At 51.7% G+C, this 16,078-nt stretch overlaps 1 protein-coding gene across 6 annotated transcripts; it reads right to left on the bottom strand.

Annotated features, from left to right (window-relative positions):
- On the bottom strand, nucleotides 1-16,078 carry Znf783 (zinc finger protein 783). 6 transcript variants are annotated; one of them, XM_087207658.1, is made up of 8 exons: nucleotides 15,889-16,078; nucleotides 12,245-12,372; nucleotides 11,691-12,092; nucleotides 11,480-11,606; nucleotides 11,219-11,347; nucleotides 6,744-6,863; nucleotides 6,078-6,182; nucleotides 1-4,666 (listed from the first exon to the last, which is right to left on the bottom strand). In XM_087207658.1, exons 3-8 carry the CDS (start codon nucleotides 12,069-12,071, stop codon nucleotides 3,927-3,929), a joined length of 1,602 nt encoding a protein of 533 aa, XP_087063784.1. In that variant the 5' UTR covers nucleotides 12,072-12,092; nucleotides 12,245-12,372; nucleotides 15,889-16,078; the 3' UTR covers nucleotides 1-3,926. The 6 variants fall into 6 exon arrangements, with proteins under 6 accessions (XP_087063784.1, XP_087063785.1, XP_087063781.1 ...); XM_087207659.1 differs by having other exon boundaries at nucleotides 11,480-11,561; XM_087207655.1 differs by having other exon boundaries at nucleotides 11,219-11,606.

Raw genomic sequence — 16,078 nt, 5'->3', positions numbered from 1 at the left:
TAACAGTTTAACTATATTTTTATTCCAAAATGCTTAATATCCAGGTAAAATTAAAATAGTTGAGTTCACTACTCCTCTTACAATGCTAATGTGTTATTGATCTTCTCTTCTGGGTGTTCAATAACCAAAGTTTAGAGACCAAAACTGAAGAAGTATCTGGGCTAAGAAAGCAGCCAATATTTTGGCCCTGGCCCTCCAAGGTCAACAACTACAACAAAAAGATCCAGGACATGAGGGAACCTTCTCCAAGATCCTACATCTTTGGTGAGTCATCCAATCTCCTGAGCAGGGAGGTTGCTGAACACCAAAACAGTAATATCCAACAAAATATGCCAAAGGAATGTCACCTGGAGGAAAAAATCTCCCATGCTTTAGAAGAAAGCAACATGGTCAAGCAAGGCCGAGACATCCTGACGGCTGACACTGACAGAGGAGCTAAGAGGCTCTATGCATGGTTCGAAGACAATGCCTGAGGAGACTTTATTGACCTTGTTAGATAGCAAGAGATTGACTTGGTCTTAAACACCCAGTAGAAAAGTATAACTAAAGACAATAGCTATTTGAGTTCAACGAAAGTTTTAAGGTTTTTTAGCCAATATTGTTTTTTAAAAAATTATTTGATTTTTCATCCTTTTACAGCCCCAATTAGTAGAACGTATGCTTATTATAGACAGCTAAGCCAGTCAAACATACTGTAGAGCCTCACAATATATAGGGACAAGCCATTGTTGGATGTGCTCACTTTTCCTAAACACATCCTCACATAAAACAAAAAGAAAGGTGTGTCGGGAGCAATGCTACATAATTTTAGGGGGAAAATCATTTGATTAGGTCTAGTTCTTCCCACCTATAGGCCAGCTATGGCATTCCAAGACATAATTGCATTTTGGCCTGGGGTCACAACGGAGACCTCAGTGATCCCCCCCCCCCCACCATGCTGTAATGCTCCAGGACAAGACCACACCTGCAGGAGATGCCAGGGAGGAACCAAATCTTCATCTGCATAGTTCCTCACTGTTCTGAGGTTTCCACTGCCCCCAGTCTTTGTTACACCTTGTTTATCCCAATGTGAAGTACTGAAATCTACATATTCACTTGTTAAATCTGTTTCCCTAGGTACTGAATAAAAGGTGCAGCAAGCTAGGGGTTTTTGTCTTTGCTGCCCAGAGCAGCACTGATCAGACCCAAAGCTCAGCTTCTTCTCAGTCTCATTTTTCTACCTTTCCTGTAATTCGCCGTGTGCTGCCGTGGCTCGCAGGAGACTAGGACTTACTGCAGAGGTTCTGGTAACGTCCCCTTCCCCTGTGTTCCCTACAGAGGTACAGGAGGAAGAGCCCAGTCTCTGGCGTGAGGATGTCCACAGTAGGAGTCTACACCAGGACCCACAGAGCTGGCCCACGGGACTCATGGCAAGCAGTGAAGTCCAATCTTGTTCTGTAGGTGGGGGCTGTGACCAAAGGAGACAGGACTTCCTGTGTGGCCTCAGTGGCCTCGACACCCACTGCCCAACACCCACACACCCTGGCAGAGCCCTGGACTCTGGAAGTTGTAGGGCCAATTTGGGACATGGCTCCATGTTTCTGTGCCGCCCCCAGGTCCGAGACACGCAGGTCGACAGATAAGCCTGATGGCCGGTGACATCCGAGCAGAGCACTGTGGTTCGGGGCGCTGAACAAAACGCACCCGCTTAATTCAACTCCTGATTGACCCTCATGGGAAGCCCCGCCCACACAGCGTTGCCGGACTCGCTGAGACCTGCAGGTGCTGTCGTGGGAAATCTGCTTCCTGGCCAACGTGGGCCCTGTCCCCAGCTACCCAACCGCATCACCAGCCATAACTGTCCTCTCCGGCCCCCCACTTTCTGAAGTGCAGAAACCAGGTCATGTGCACTCGTTTATGTCAGCTTGTTTCAGCATGATTTCACTTTCACAGACCTTTATGGAAGTTGTGGCTCAACCACTTCTTTGTTTTGCAGATGAGGGAATCCAAGCCAAAGCCCAGAGCAGGGGAGAAGGAACCTAACCTGCTGATTGTGGAAGAGAGAGGTGTGTCACACACCTATAATCCCAGCACTCTGGAGCCTGAGGCAGGAGGATCAATGTTAAATTTGAGGCCAGCCTGAACTACATAGCAAGAACCTGTCTCAAAGACAAAATGGGGAGGGAGCCTGAGCTTCATGCTTAGAACATCTGTATTTACAGGGGTGTTTGGAAAAGCAGACCTGGCCCTGAGCAGTTCCTAGCCCAGAGACACCTCCAGAACACCCCAGACTGGCTCGTGCAGCTGAGGGTTGAGCTCTTTGAATACTTCCAGTCCTAGCATCTGGTGACAGCAAGTCTGACTCTGGGCCCCAGACAAGGATAAGCGAGACCCACAGTGAAGGAGGGTGAGGCCTCCCTGGGAGTGCAGTGGAACTGCCACAGACCTGTGCACTTCTCCCCCCAGGCATGTCAGTGCTGCCATCTGGCCCCAACTGGCAAGGGTCAGAAGGGCGTCAGGAACCAGACACCCAGGAGCGGGCCAGACAAGACAGCAAGCTGCCGGCAAGGCTGATGACTGTCACCCTGGCTTTAGACTCATGGCACCTGTCTGGTCTACATGCAGCACCAAGGTGGTGTAATTACAAGGCAAGACAAATGAGCCTTTCTCAAGACCCCTCTGTAAGGCCCAACGCTATGGCCTCAGCTTCCTGGGACTGAGTCTGTGCTTTGGTAAAAGGGTGCCCAGGGCATGAGCCCCACGGCAAGTCCAACTCCCTGAGCCTGGTGCAGCCTCTGCTGTCCAGAAGAGAAAGGCCCTTCTCACAGGACTCCTCCTGGGGGGAAAGGGCTGGCCACCAACATGAACCAGAGAGGAGGCCCTGAGTTTGGAAGGAAGGACAATGCCAGGCTTCTTCGTGCAGTGCCCCACGTGTGATACTGGTAAGACTGAGGGGAGACTGATGGCACCAAGGCCATCACTCTCTCAGATAAGGAACATGAGCCCTGAGATGGCTGAAGGGGTCTCCCCAGGCCTTGCCCCAGAGTTCAGGCAGGGTGCCCAGGGGGTCCCTTTCGGGGCAGGTCTGGGGCTCGCCCTGCACCCCCCCGACATCTTCCAGGGTCCAGTCAATGGACAGTACACATCCCGGAACCCTGAGACTCTGGGAAGGTGGGGGCTCATCTCCTAGCTCAACTGACAGTGAGAGGAAGTAATGGGTGAGACTGCCCTGTGGGGGAAGGCTAGGAGGCCCCAAAGCCACTGTGGGCAGAGAAACCCACCTGGGGAGACCCCCATACTTCCAGGACAGCCACAAGACCTTCCACCAAAGCCCACAGCAGTCTGGACTCAACTCTCCTCACCTTGCAGGAGCTCCTGGTCCCCTTTACAACTCCAAGCAGTACTTGCAAAAATACTAGGAAAGCTCCATAAGAAAAGAGTCTCAAAGTCACAAAGAAGAAAATGCAAATTTCTCTCAGGCCAACACTGCCCCCCCCCCCCCGGTACCAAGGATCGAACTCAGGACCTTGTGCTTGCGAGGCAGGCCACAGCACCACTGAGCTAAATCTCTGGCCCTACTCTGCTGCTTTTCACATAGCCACAAGGAGAATGCACAGTCAGTCCCTGTTCCTTAAGGTCTCTAACCCCATCCTGGACAGATCTGATCTGTGGTCCTCCTGACTCTGGTACCAGCCGAAGGCCCTTCCAAAAGCTGGCACCCCATACACCTGAAGGGATGCTTTATAAGAGAGGAATGTAGAAAAATCAGTAGTGACAAACTTGGGAAATGAAGGCACCTTGTCACACACATTGTTCCCAAGAGGGCTGCTGCTCCTCATCTGAATAAAAAACAAGTGTCTCCAAAGCCATCTCTGAACAAGGGCACACAGGAAGGGCCCAGAGACAGGGTCCTCAGAGAGCCTGGAGTGGTCAGCAGGCCCCTGGGGTCAGCCCTCCTCCATGTGGCCAGGCCCCTGCAGGGGCTCCTGTGCCCGGGTGTGAGTCTGCATGTGGACAGCCAGGTGGTGGTTTCGGTTAAAGGCCTGGCCACACTGGGAGCACTGGTAGGGCCGATGGCCTGTGTGGATGCGCTTGTGGCGGAAGAATTCCGAGGGCCAGCGGAAGGCCTTGCTGCAGTAGGGGCAGGTGAACCAGTCCTGGTTGTCATCTGTGTGTAGGCGCTGGTGTAGCACCAGGCTCTTGCGGTGCTGGAAGCAGCGCAGGCACTCACTGCAGTGGTACATCTTGGTGCCCGCCGGCTTCTGCCCTGCCAAGGCCCGGGCTGCCAGTGCGCGATGGCCCCTGGGCTCCTCGGGGAGCCAGCAGATAACTGGGCCGGGCACTGCCACCTCACCTGGCTCCAGGGTAGCATGGCTTCCTCCTTCCTCCTGTGCGTGGCTCTGCCGGTGGATTGTCAGGTTGATCTTAAGGCGGAAGCTCTGCCCACAGTCAGGGCAAGGGAAAGCCTGCTCTCGAGGGCGGTGAGGCAGCAGCTGGGGTGGCTCCCCAACAGCGCCGAGTGGCTGGGGCAATGTCTGGCCACAATGCAGTGTGAGGCCTCCAGTCTGATTCCTGGGCCTCTTGGGGATTCCACACTTGGTCTGGCTTGGAGACCCCAGGAAGAGCTCCTCCGGCACTGTCTTATCCTTGGGTAGAGCTTCTGTCTTAATGACGACAGGACTGCCACCTGCAAAGGAATCTGCACTGGCTGAGCTGAAGACACCAGGTGAAAGCAGCGTTAACTGCAAAGCCAGGAGCCCAGGAGGTCAAGGGTCAGACTTGCCAGATGGGCAAGAAGAGGGAGGGAGACTCTGGGCATTGCAGAGGGGCTGGTAGGACCCAAGAATTCCAACAATAGTTATGATTTGTAAAGGACAAAGAGCCTGTGTGCCCTGACTGCTGCCAGGTGACATCAGCGACCCCAGCAGCCTGGAGGACACCATGACCCATTGTTGCGGCTGTGTCTAGACGTCCCCCCAAAGCTTCATGCGGTCCTAGGTTGGGCTTTTTCAGAGGTGGCTGGATGTAGAGGGTGTGATGCTGGATTGATTTATGGTGCAATACTAGGCTCAAGGACACCAGGATTAAGGGTATGAGTGCTACCCACCCTAAGTGGCCTAGATAGGATATAAGGGATAGAGAGAGCTATGTTGGCCCTTACCACTTTGCTACTTTCTGCCCACCATGACAGTGTTCTCTGCAATGCCTGTCCGCCTTGGAGCCAGCTGACTATGGTCTGAAACTTCCACAAACTGTGAGCTAAATAAACTTTTTCCCTTTAACTTTGGGTGTCAGGTATTTTGTCTCAGCAATGAGAAAAGTAAGTAAGACACCCACACTGGAAGTCATTCTACCATCTAGCAATTCCAGAGTGCCCTCTACCTGCCCACACTGCGCCCTGGGGACCATGGCCTGTGACTCTCACTGGGGCTCAGTGTGGGCCTCCTCTGACTTGGGTGGGACTGAGGCAAGGAGCTTCCAGGACAGGATTGTGAAAAGCAGAAACTGAGGCAGGGATAGTGGTCACATGATGTCTCAGCAGACCAAGGAGGCAAGGGTCCTGGCACCCATCAGCAAGCCACACAAAGGGACCTTGGTTTAAATCACAAGCCAATGCATGCAAAGTTTGAGAGATACTAGAAGTTTGAGCCTGGGCCACCTCACCGGCTGCTGTAAGGCAGGAACCAGACTGAGGGAACAGCCTTTCTGTTATTTGAGGCAAGGGTCCTGGCACCCATCAGCAAGCCACACAAAGGGACCTTGGTTTAAATCACAAGCCAATGCATGCAAAGTTTGAGAGATACTAGAAGTTTGAGCCTGGGCCACCTCACCGGCTGCTGTAAGGCAGGAACCAGACTGAGGGAACAGCCTTTCTGTTATTTAAGGCTACGCCTGGCGCACGTGACGTGTCTTTAAGCAGGCCCTTTCCAACAAGGCTAGACAGCTCTGTGGACGCCCAGGCCCCAGACTGACCTCGTCCTCACGGCCCTCTGGGCACAGCTGGACAGAGAAGGAGCCCTCCAGAGGACGCATCTCAGCAGGTCCCTGAGCTCTCTCTGGGCTCTGCTGCAGCCACAGGCACCCCTCCTGTCACTCACCTGGCCCCACACCAGACAGGATGTCCCTGTGAGGAGAGGCTGGTGGCTTCCCCTCTGCTCTCTCCGGTTTAACTGAAGGCCAAACCCGGTGGCTTGCTGGAGGGCCTGTGAGAGAGACACGGTGAGGCCTGCCCCGACCCAGTCCTGCTGGGTGGCTTGGCCACCTCCCCAGCAGGCCCCACCCCTGCCCAAGGACCCACCAGGAAAAGGAGCCCTGGGTTCCAGCCTGGAGGGCCTCAATGGCCACAGCCAAACCCACGAGGGCCCAGGCCCACTACTCATTGCTCTGACCTCACTGACACCCCGACGGCCTCAGAAGGGCAGAGGCCCAGGTCTGCCCGGCAGGGACACTGTCCTGAACCTCACACACAGAGCCCATGCTGAGACCCAGGCCGGCAGGGAGGGAAGCCCAGGGAGGGGGGAAGCTGCGCGTTCCTTGTGCAGTGGGAGAAATGGGCCTGGATGTCAGGCTAGCAGTCCAGCAGGAAGGACGGGGCCGGCCCGCCCAGCCAGTGCACGCTGACACAGCAGGGGCTCCATCTAGATGGCTTCCTGCACAGATGTCTGCACTGTAGGCCCCTTCTGGGGAGCCCGCCCAGCTGCACACCAGCCACCTCTCCTGTTCCCGAGCTTCCAGCACCCAGCCCTGCTGCGCTGCTCACTCACCAGTGCCTGGCCCGGCAGGGGTCACCCCTGCTTCCTCCGCCTGCTGCTGCACAGGGCCCAGCCCTCCTCTCGCCTCCTCCTGGGTGGGGCTGGCAACCCGCTCTGGACATGGATCGCAATCTAGAAAAAGCAGATCAGTGACACTCCCTCACTGGTGTCCCTGCCAGGTGGCCTGGGGCTCTTCGGCTAAATGTAAGTTCATGAGGGTCCAGGGACACTGAATCCCAAACAGGGCTTGATGACAAGGTGGCTTCACCACTGTTTAGCAGCTGGATTCTACCCACCCTCTCCTCGTCCAGGAGGACTCTGCACAGATTCACGAGGACCAGATAGGGCTCAGCAAGGTCCACACCACTCTTCACAGCGTCACAGGGCCCAGTGGCGTGGCAGAAAATCCATACTGCTGTTGTGGCCTATGGTGTTCAGATGTCTCCAAAGATAAAGCATTGTATTTTGAGCCAATTCTTCACTGTATACGTGTCCTGCTCACACCCAAGTGCACACAAATGCACGTTCAGGGCCAGTGTGACCCTAACAACCTGTTTGTCACTGAGGTTTACAGTGACGACCCAGAATGAGCACACGAGCCCCTCCCACAAGAAACAAAGCTATTTTGTTTTGTTGTCTTTCTGGGGTTTTTTTTGTTTTGTTTTTTTGGTACCGGGGATCTAACTCAGGACCTTGTGCTTGTGAGGCAGGCATGGTGCCATTGAGCTAAATCCCCAGCCCTGGTTTGTTGTCTTAAGGAAAAAACCTAAGGAGAGAAAGAACCATCCTATGAGCAAAAAGTCAATGATGAAGGGTCAGATGACGGACGAAGTCCACTCTGTCCATGGACCAACTGTGGTTTCACGTCGCAGGGCCACGTGCTGAGAGCAGTCTGCAACCAGACACCTAGCCTGCGCCGTGGGACAGGACAGCCAGATCACCAGAGAAATCTCTCCCTCCACATCTGAGTCTGAATTAGGTTGGCTCTGGCTGAACTTCGGGGTCCACAGAGCAAGGACGTGTCAGCCCCACAGCAGCCCTAGCAGGCCTGTTGCTCCAGCTGGTGACACCTGCTACAGTGTTATCAGAGAGGAAGAACAATCGGACTGGGTCTGTACCTGGTGCTGCTGCTGGCAAGTCCCCTTTTTGAGCACGGGTGCACCTTGGGGTGCACTGTTCGGCACATACTGCCAACAGACCTGTCACTAGCTCCCCTAAATGTTACCTCCATGCTAAGGCTAAGGACGGCTGCTTCAGCAGCAGACCCTAAAACTTAGTCATCCTCTTCTGAGTCTTATCTCTGCACCCTTCTTAGATCAAAGAGAGACACAGTATTCATCCTCCCAACTCATACGCCGTATCCAAGACAGTGAACCTCAAAACTGAAACACAAGGCACAGATAGAAAAAGAGACTTCCATCAAAACAGCAGATCCTGCACTGGGGATTTAGCTCAATGGTGCTATGACTGCTTCGCAAGCGAAAGGTCCTGAGTTCAATCCCTGATACCAAAAACAAAAAAGCCCACCAGATACTGACCACTCAAGAGGCAAGGGTTAGCTGGGCACAGTCGCACACACCTGTAATCCCTGTACTCTGAGAGGCTGAGGCAGGATATTCCCAAGTTTGATCTCAGCCTGGGCAACTTAGAAGGACCCTGTCTCAAAATAAAAACATGCTATGGATGTCAGGAGAGCAGAGCACATGGCGGTCCCTGGAAGTCAGGGCACTCAGAGAGGGCGGGGAAGCTCCATGCCCCCTCACCTCACCCTACCAGCTCTTCTATGTCCTTAAATAAAAGCAGATGTACAGCATGTGCTCAGAGAACAAGACAAAGTTCCAGACCTCATGGAGTCAACAGTTCAATCAGACCGACTCTAACATTCTAACAGAAAGACAAATAAGACTTGAAGGAACCCAGAAATGGTTGATACTGATAAAAAAAAAAAAAAAGAAAAAGATGTATTTTCAGAGAAGACCTGGAAGTGATACAAAAATTCTAACATGAGCTGAGCGTGATGGTGCATGCCTGTAAGCCCAGTACTCAGGAGGTTGAGGCAGGAGGATCGCTGAGTTTGAGGCCACCTGGGCTACATAGTGAGTTCAAGGGCAGCCTGAACTGCATAGTGAGACCCTGTCTCAAAAAACAACAACAAAATTCTAACATATTGTGCTCTTTAAATGCTATTCCAGACTCAAAGGAATCAAAACTCCATGGAGGGGCAACTAGGGGTGCAGCTCAGCCAGAGAGTACATGCTAAGCATTACAAGGCCCCACAGCAAAAAACAGATCTATTGGAAAAAGTTTTTAGTGTTGGTACTGGGGATGGATCCCAGGGCCTTTCTCATTCTGGGCAAGCACTCTAGCACTGCGCTGCACCCCTAAACCTTTTAATTTTTATAATTTTATTTTCAGAGAAGTCTCACTAAATAGGCTAGGCTGGCCTCAAACTTACAATCCTCCTGCCTCAGCTTTCCAAGTAGCTTGGAACATAGGTATATACTACCGCCACCATGCCCAGCTCCATGGAGAAATTTTGCTGCCTGATCTGGGGCAGAAAATACACAAGATGAATCTGGCACTTCTTACGGTATCAGAAAACACCAGTGACCTACAGAAAAACCTGGAGAGGTTAATTTAAGATGGTTACTTTAAGTCTGAAAACAACAGCAGCAAAGGACTGGTACATATAGAGCATTACAAACCCTGTGCAGTCATAATAACACTAAAGAAGAAGAGGAGAGGCAGGCGGAGGGAGGGAGGGAGGGCAGAGTCCTCCGTCACCTTTGGAGGCTTATAAACACCAGACTCTTCATTCTGAAACTGAAGAAGGCAAGAACTGGACACCCATCTGCCTTTTCTGTATTGCAATTCAGGATAACTAAAAGGGCTGACCAGGGAAACTTCTTTATAAAAGATTCCAGACACCAAGTGCAGAAGTAACGGCGGAATCTCACCATTTTGCTACCATTGATGAAATCACAAATTCACCACCGCTCTTGGTGGCTAATTAATCTCACTAGGCAACAAGTGACAAGGAACTTTGTGACTCGGGGATGGCACTGACAGTCATAAAACGACAACCACACCTCTTGTGCCCACAGGGGCACACAGCACAGCTGCTGAAGTATCTTGCCCAAAACAATGACCCTCAATGTACACAGCCTCTAGATCTACCTTCCAGCTGGGAGGAAATACAGAAAATAAGAGTATGTTAAATGTATCACATGGGAAATAAAAGCTTTAAACAGATGTAAGATAAACGCTATTAAATATAAATAAATACATGGCACTGGGGAGTGTTGGTCAACTGATGACTGGATAAACCAAGTACAGTATAGCTACAAAATGGAATACTATTCAGCCATGAAAAGAAATGAGATAGTCACACAAACTACAACATGGACACACACTGAAAAATGCTGACTGAAAGAAGGCAGGCACAAAAGGCCCCATATTATAGGATTCTGTTTCTATGAAATGTCAGAACAGGCAAATCCTCAGAAGTAGAAAGCAGATGAGTAGTTGCCAGGCCAGGGGTGGGAATAGGTGGGAACACAGTGTGACTCCTCAGGGTACTGCAGTTTCTTCTGATGGACATGAGGGGCCTATGATGAGATGATGACAAAGGCTGCACAATTCTGAGACTATACCAAAGCCACTGTGCACTTCAGTGGGTGAACTCATGGCATGTAAATCATGTACCGGGTGAACTTCTGTGGGTCTGGTCATTGTACTGTGGTTCCACTTAGAAAAAGGAAAAAGATGGAGGTGGTAAAGGTGAAAACTCGGGGTCCTCGTTGTCTTGGTGATGATTGTTTGGAGGTTCATTGTCCTAGTCTACTTTATTTTTAAAATCTCATTTTAACAAGTCCCCCAGGACGCTGACCCATGCCCTCTATGGAGCCTGTGCTCCCCGCCCACCCCATGCAAGGAGCAGGCCCCAGCTGTGCCCTGGGCTTGGCCGGGGACACAGGCGCAATAGCAGGAGGCCAAGCTGGGGGCAGTGTGGGACAGGTGATCCTGCTACCGCGCGGGTGCCAGGAGGTGGCGAGGACACAGCTGCGCCGTTACCATAATAGCAATGCAAGGAGCAGGCCCTAGCTGTGCCCTGGGCTTGGCCGGAGACACAGGCGCAACAGCAGGAGGCCAAGCTGGGGGCAGTGTGGGACAGGTGATCCTGCTACCGCGCGGGTGCCAGGAGGTGGCGAGGACACAGCTGCGCCGTTACCATAATAGCAATCAGCCCACCCATATGAGATGCTCCCACCTCCTGTGAGACAGTGGCCGGCACAGTCCTCAAGACAGCCTCTCATGACTGTGTCCTTTGTCGGGATGCAAATACCAATGGCCCTAAGGAAGAGCTCCACAGGCCAACCTGCTCAAAGGCTGGCAACACCTTCCCAGCCCCCAGGTAACTGCAATGTCCTCCTGGCTGGGACCATGGGTCACTCAGCCCTTTCACTCCTGCAGGCGCCCACACTCACCCTGCGTCCTGGGGTGTGTCGCTGCCTCCCTGCTCCCCTTGTCCTGGCTCCACGGGGCTGTGGGACAGGGACAGGGCTCCTCTCCCCTCTCCATCTGGGCGAGGATGTCCGGTTTGGAGATGGCATAATCTGCAAAAGGAAGAGGGAGGGAACGGAGAAAGGGCTGGGTCCCAGCTGCCTCGAGCAAAGAAAGAGGAGCAAAGCAAAGACCCAAGTTTGGAAGGCCACTGGGATGGGGGCCCTCAGCTCCTGCGCCCTCACCCAGGGAGACCAGTGTCTCATAGTTGCCTCGCATCACGTGTTTGTACAGCTCCTTCTGCCAGTCCTCCAGCTCGCCCCACTCCTGCTCAGAGAAATACACAGCCACATCACTGAAGGTCACAGGCACCTGGAACCACAAGGGTCACATAGCTCGCCCACATGCTGGCCACAGGGCCCTCAGGCTCTTGACCCCAGGGCACCCAAAGGCTACCTTGGGGACCTCGCCCTTGCTGCCCGGGGGCAGCCGCAGGATCCAGAAGTTCCGGTTGCGCAGCAGGTTCTCCATGTTCTCCAGCCGCCGCTGCAGCAGCCCGTACTCCTGCAGCAGGGTCCCCAGCACGGCCCACTTCCCCTCCAGCTGGTTGCCGAGCTCCACAGCCGTCTTCTCGCAGTCGGCCAGCTTCTTCTCGGCTGTCCCTGCACGGCCCTCCAGAGCCAGCAACCGGGCCAAGCAGGAGTCTACCTTCTGCTCCACAGCCTGAATGGCGGCCACCACGGTCCACAGCGTGATCTCCGTGGAGTAGAGGTACGAGCTCTTCTTGGTGGCTGGCAAGGGGGACGGACAGGGTGTTGAAGGGTGTTGGTCCCCCATTGGCTTGTCTCTCTCCGGAACCTGCTCACAAGATGGGAAAAGACAGCATTTACCAAAATTATACAATCAAAACTTCCACCAGGAAACTCTGAATGACACCATCCCTGGCAAAGCCCCTCTGGGAGCCTTTGGGCCAAAGGATGGAGGCTGGGACATCAGTCAGGAATGCAGACCTGGTGACAGGCGACAGTGGCTGCCCGATGTGCTAGTGGGTGGAAAGCAGGAGGGACAACACGGCCAAACAGCAAAGTGTCTACAGTCCTGGACAGGTGCTCTCCTCCTTGGGCCTCAGTTCGTACCTCTGGAAAGGAAGAGATGAGGATGACAGCCTAGATGAACTCCAAACCCTCATGCACAGGCTGGCCAGCTGGGCAGGATTTTTAATCACCCTTCAATTTTACTCCCACATCTACAGAAGGGTGATGACAACGGGACCTATGTGATATAGGGAAACAAGTAATCCAAAAGATGATATAGGGAAAGTAATCCAAATAAGCAAAAATAATCCAAACAAGAGAAGTATTATAGCTCCAAACCTGCTGGACATCCAAAATGGGAGTTCATTTTCACTAAAATCGAAGAATGAATTCTAGGAGCAACGGAGTCTAAGAGTAGGAAAAATTTATTGACAGATAGCTTCTAAGAGAACAGAAGGGGGACCAGAAAGTGGGTTATCTGCCCACCCCATTTTTCAAAGGCGTTTTATGGGGAAGAGCCACAAGGTGAGTCAGGTACAAAGTGGGACAAAACTATTAGACCTAGTGGAAAAATCACAAGGTGGGCGTGAGGTGGGACAAAACCATGATCAACCAATAAGATTACAAGTGCAGTCACCCAGGTAATATCGATTAAATGGGGATCCAACAGGAAAACAAGTCACTTACAAGCTTTTTCTGGAGAGGAAATGGGCTAGGGAGATTGAATATCAATCACTATTTAGAGTATCAATCACTGTTATTCATCTCTGGGGAAGTAGGTAAGTGCAGTAGTTTTTCTATTTTTATAATGTTAACCAGCGAACTTGCCTCAGTTGTTTTTCTATGCTGAGGGCCCAGCTTTGTCTAACTGCCTTATAATAATTTCTAACAGGACTGTGAGAATTAATGAGACAGTCTTTGTAAAAAGCATGTCATGCCATGTCTTGCACTAATAAATAAGTGAACATCTTCAGTAACAAGTGTGTGTAGTCTGCTGTTTGGGCTAAAATGATGATAGCTGTGGACTGAATGTTGGTTTCCCTCAAATCTGCATCTATTTTTGTTTTAGTTTGGTTTGGTTTTTGAGACAGGGTCTTGCTTTGTAGTTCAGGCTGGTCTCAAACTCACTACATAGCCAAGGCTGGCCTTGAACTCACAATGATCTGTCGGGAGCAATGCTACATAATTTTAGGGAAAAATCATTTGGTTAGCTTAGTTCTGCCTACAGCCCAGCTATGGAATTCCGAGACATAATTCCATTTTGGCCTATGGTCACAAATGAGACCTCAATGATCTGGTGATGCTGTGATTCCCCAGGACAAGAAACATCCTGAGAGCTGAAAACATCCTGGGAGGAACAAACATCTACTCAGTTCCTCCTTGTTCTTGGATTGTTACATCTTATTTACGCAGGATGTACTGAACTCTCTGCAAGTCATTTGTTACACTTTGTTTCTCCTGATGTACTGAATAAAAGGGGCAGTAAACTGGGGGCTTTTGTCTTTGGCGCCCAGAGCGGCACTGATCGGACCCAAAACTCAGCTTCTTCTCAGTCTCATTTTTCTACCTTTTCCTGTAATTTGCCTTGTGCTGCCGTGGCTCACAGGAGACTAGGACTTACTGCAGAGGTTCTAATAATGTCCCCTTTCCCTGTTCCCTATAATGATCCTCCTGCCTCAGCCTCCCAGAGTGCTAGGATTACCTGGCTTCTATTCCCAACTTTGAAGAGAGCTTCCCTTAAGCCTGGGATTTAACTCAGTGGTTTTGCCGCCTGCTGCGCAAGCGCAAGGACCTGAGTTTGCTCCCCGGTACCAAAAAACAGAGAGCATCCTTCACAGCAGAGATGTCCAATAACTATTTACTGAATGAATGATTGAACAGCATTCATTCAGTAACAGTTACCGAACAACTACCACAGTAAAGCTACAAGCAGCATGTAGAAAAATCAATGTGGTTCTTTCTTCTTCAAGAGAAAAATCCTGCATAGAAATGCAATCAGACCCAGATTGGTGGTATATGCCTGTAATCTCAGCACTCAGGAGACTGAGGCAGGAGGATCATTGCAAGTTCAAGGTCAACCTGGGTAACATATTGAGACCCTGTCTCAAGAAAAAGAAAGGGCTGGGGATTTAGCTCAGTGGTTCCACCGCCGCCAGCGTCATAAGTGCAAGATTCTGAGTTCAATCCCCGGTACCAAAAAAAAGAAAACACAAAGAAAAAGAAATGCAATGGGCCCAGAGGCTCTACCTCCAGGATTCAACCAACTGCAGATAAAAATATTTGGAAAGAGGGTTGGGGATTTAGCTCAGTGGTTTCACTACCTGCTGTGCAAGTGCAAGGACCTGAGTATGATCCCTGGTACAAAAAAAAAACCCAAAACACATACATATATATTTTTTTTTTTGAAAAAGTTGCACCTGTGTACATACTTTTTTTTTCTAAACAGCACAGCATAATACGTATGTGTCATTTTCACTGAATCAGGTAGAGATGACTCAGGATTTGGGGGACATGCACAGGCTATGAGCAGATACGGTGCCAGTGGATTTAACAGCTGTGCTCACAGGAGTCAAGGCCAGTGTGTCCTGGGGGCTGGGTTCTGAAGGATGGAAAGGAGCAGGGAGGTAGGATAGTCAGGCCCAGCTGGGGGGCTGGGGATGTCACCTGCACAGCTACAGGAAGGCTGCCCAGCTCCACCAGGACCAGGGCCAGAAACCTGCAGAAGCCCCAGCCCTTTTTTCTCCTTTGCACTCTGGGAACATGGAAGGACACAGAGCAACCTCTCTAACAGGAAAGGATACTTAGTTCTGTTTAAAAAGCATCCAGGAAGCTGGAGACAGTGATGCACACCTGTAATCCCAGCACTCTGAGAGACTGAGGCAGGAGGTTGGCAAGTTTGAGCCCAGCCTGGGCAATTTAGTGAGACTCTGTCTGAAAATTTAAAATATAGAAAGGGTTGGGAGCCATGGCTCAGTGTGAAGACCCTGGGTTCAATCACTACTATTGTCAAAAAAAAAAAAAAAAAAAAGTCCAAGAAAATGAAGAACCCCAAAACGCTACTGAGAAGTATTAACAATAGTAGACAGCACGTTTATTGAGCTCCTTACAAGCGTTTTTCCAGTATGTCAAAAATGACCAAAGGATCCATTAATCTGTATAATAATTAAAGGATTACTTTCTCTGAATTGGTTATACTGCACATTTTAAAACCAGTGTTCTAAAACTGCTAAAAAGCCCGGCGTGGCGGTGCACACCTGTAATCCCGGCACTGGGGAGGCTGAGGCAGGAGGGTCTCAGAGTGGGAGATCAGCCTGCACTACACAGCAAGACCCTGTCTTGAAAAATCAAATTGCTAATGTAATTTCTAAACGGGGGGTGGGGGTGGGGGTTTGCAAGCAGCGTATGGCATCACTCTCTTAGGTAAGCAGCCCGTTAGGTATCTCGGATGGTTCCCCTGCGGAGATCTGCCCTGACCCGGCCCGACATCCCTGGACGGCGACCCGGGCCGCCCCTTCCGCTCCCCGGCCTCGCGGCCTCAGCTCTCAGGCTGCCCGGGCCGCGGCGCCTCAGGCAGGGGGCGAGGGTTGGACCGCGTGATCGGGGCCTGGGCAGTAGCTTACCTGGCCGGGCTCCGCTTCGGCTGCAGCGGCCGCGTCCTCTCGGGGCTCCGTGCTCGGCGGCCTGGGGCCTGTGCGGGTGTAGGGGAGGCGCTGCCCGGCTTCGGTGCTGCCCGGAGGCCGCGAGCTGCGTCCCGAGATACGAGCCACGTGCCCCGCTGGCCCTTTCTAAAGAGCTGCGGGCCGCGGCGCC

The sequence above is a fragment of the Heterocephalus glaber genome, unplaced genomic scaffold, assembly GCF_053883595.1.
Source record: "Heterocephalus glaber isolate CG9 unplaced genomic scaffold, H.glaber_assembly_v1.0 deba00000818, whole genome shotgun sequence".
Lineage (NCBI taxonomy): Eukaryota > Metazoa > Chordata > Mammalia > Rodentia > Bathyergidae > Heterocephalus > Heterocephalus glaber.
This window is presented reverse-complemented; position numbering and strand designations above follow the sequence as displayed.

Bases quoted from the DNA above. Each gene is read 5' to 3' on its own strand.
- Znf783 (XM_087207655.1), bottom strand. From the start codon at position 12,071: ATGGGGGACCAACACCCTTCAACACCCTGTCCGTCCCCCTTGCCAGCC. The intron at 6,183-6,743 runs GTGAGTGAGCAG...TCTCTCTCACAG, and splicing joins CCCTGCCGGGCCAGGCACTG to GCCCTCCAGCAAGCCACCGG. The intron at 4,667-6,077 runs GTGAGTGACAGG...ATTCCTTTGCAG, and splicing joins CCTGTCTGGTGTGGGGCCAG to GTGGCAGTCCTGTCGTCATT.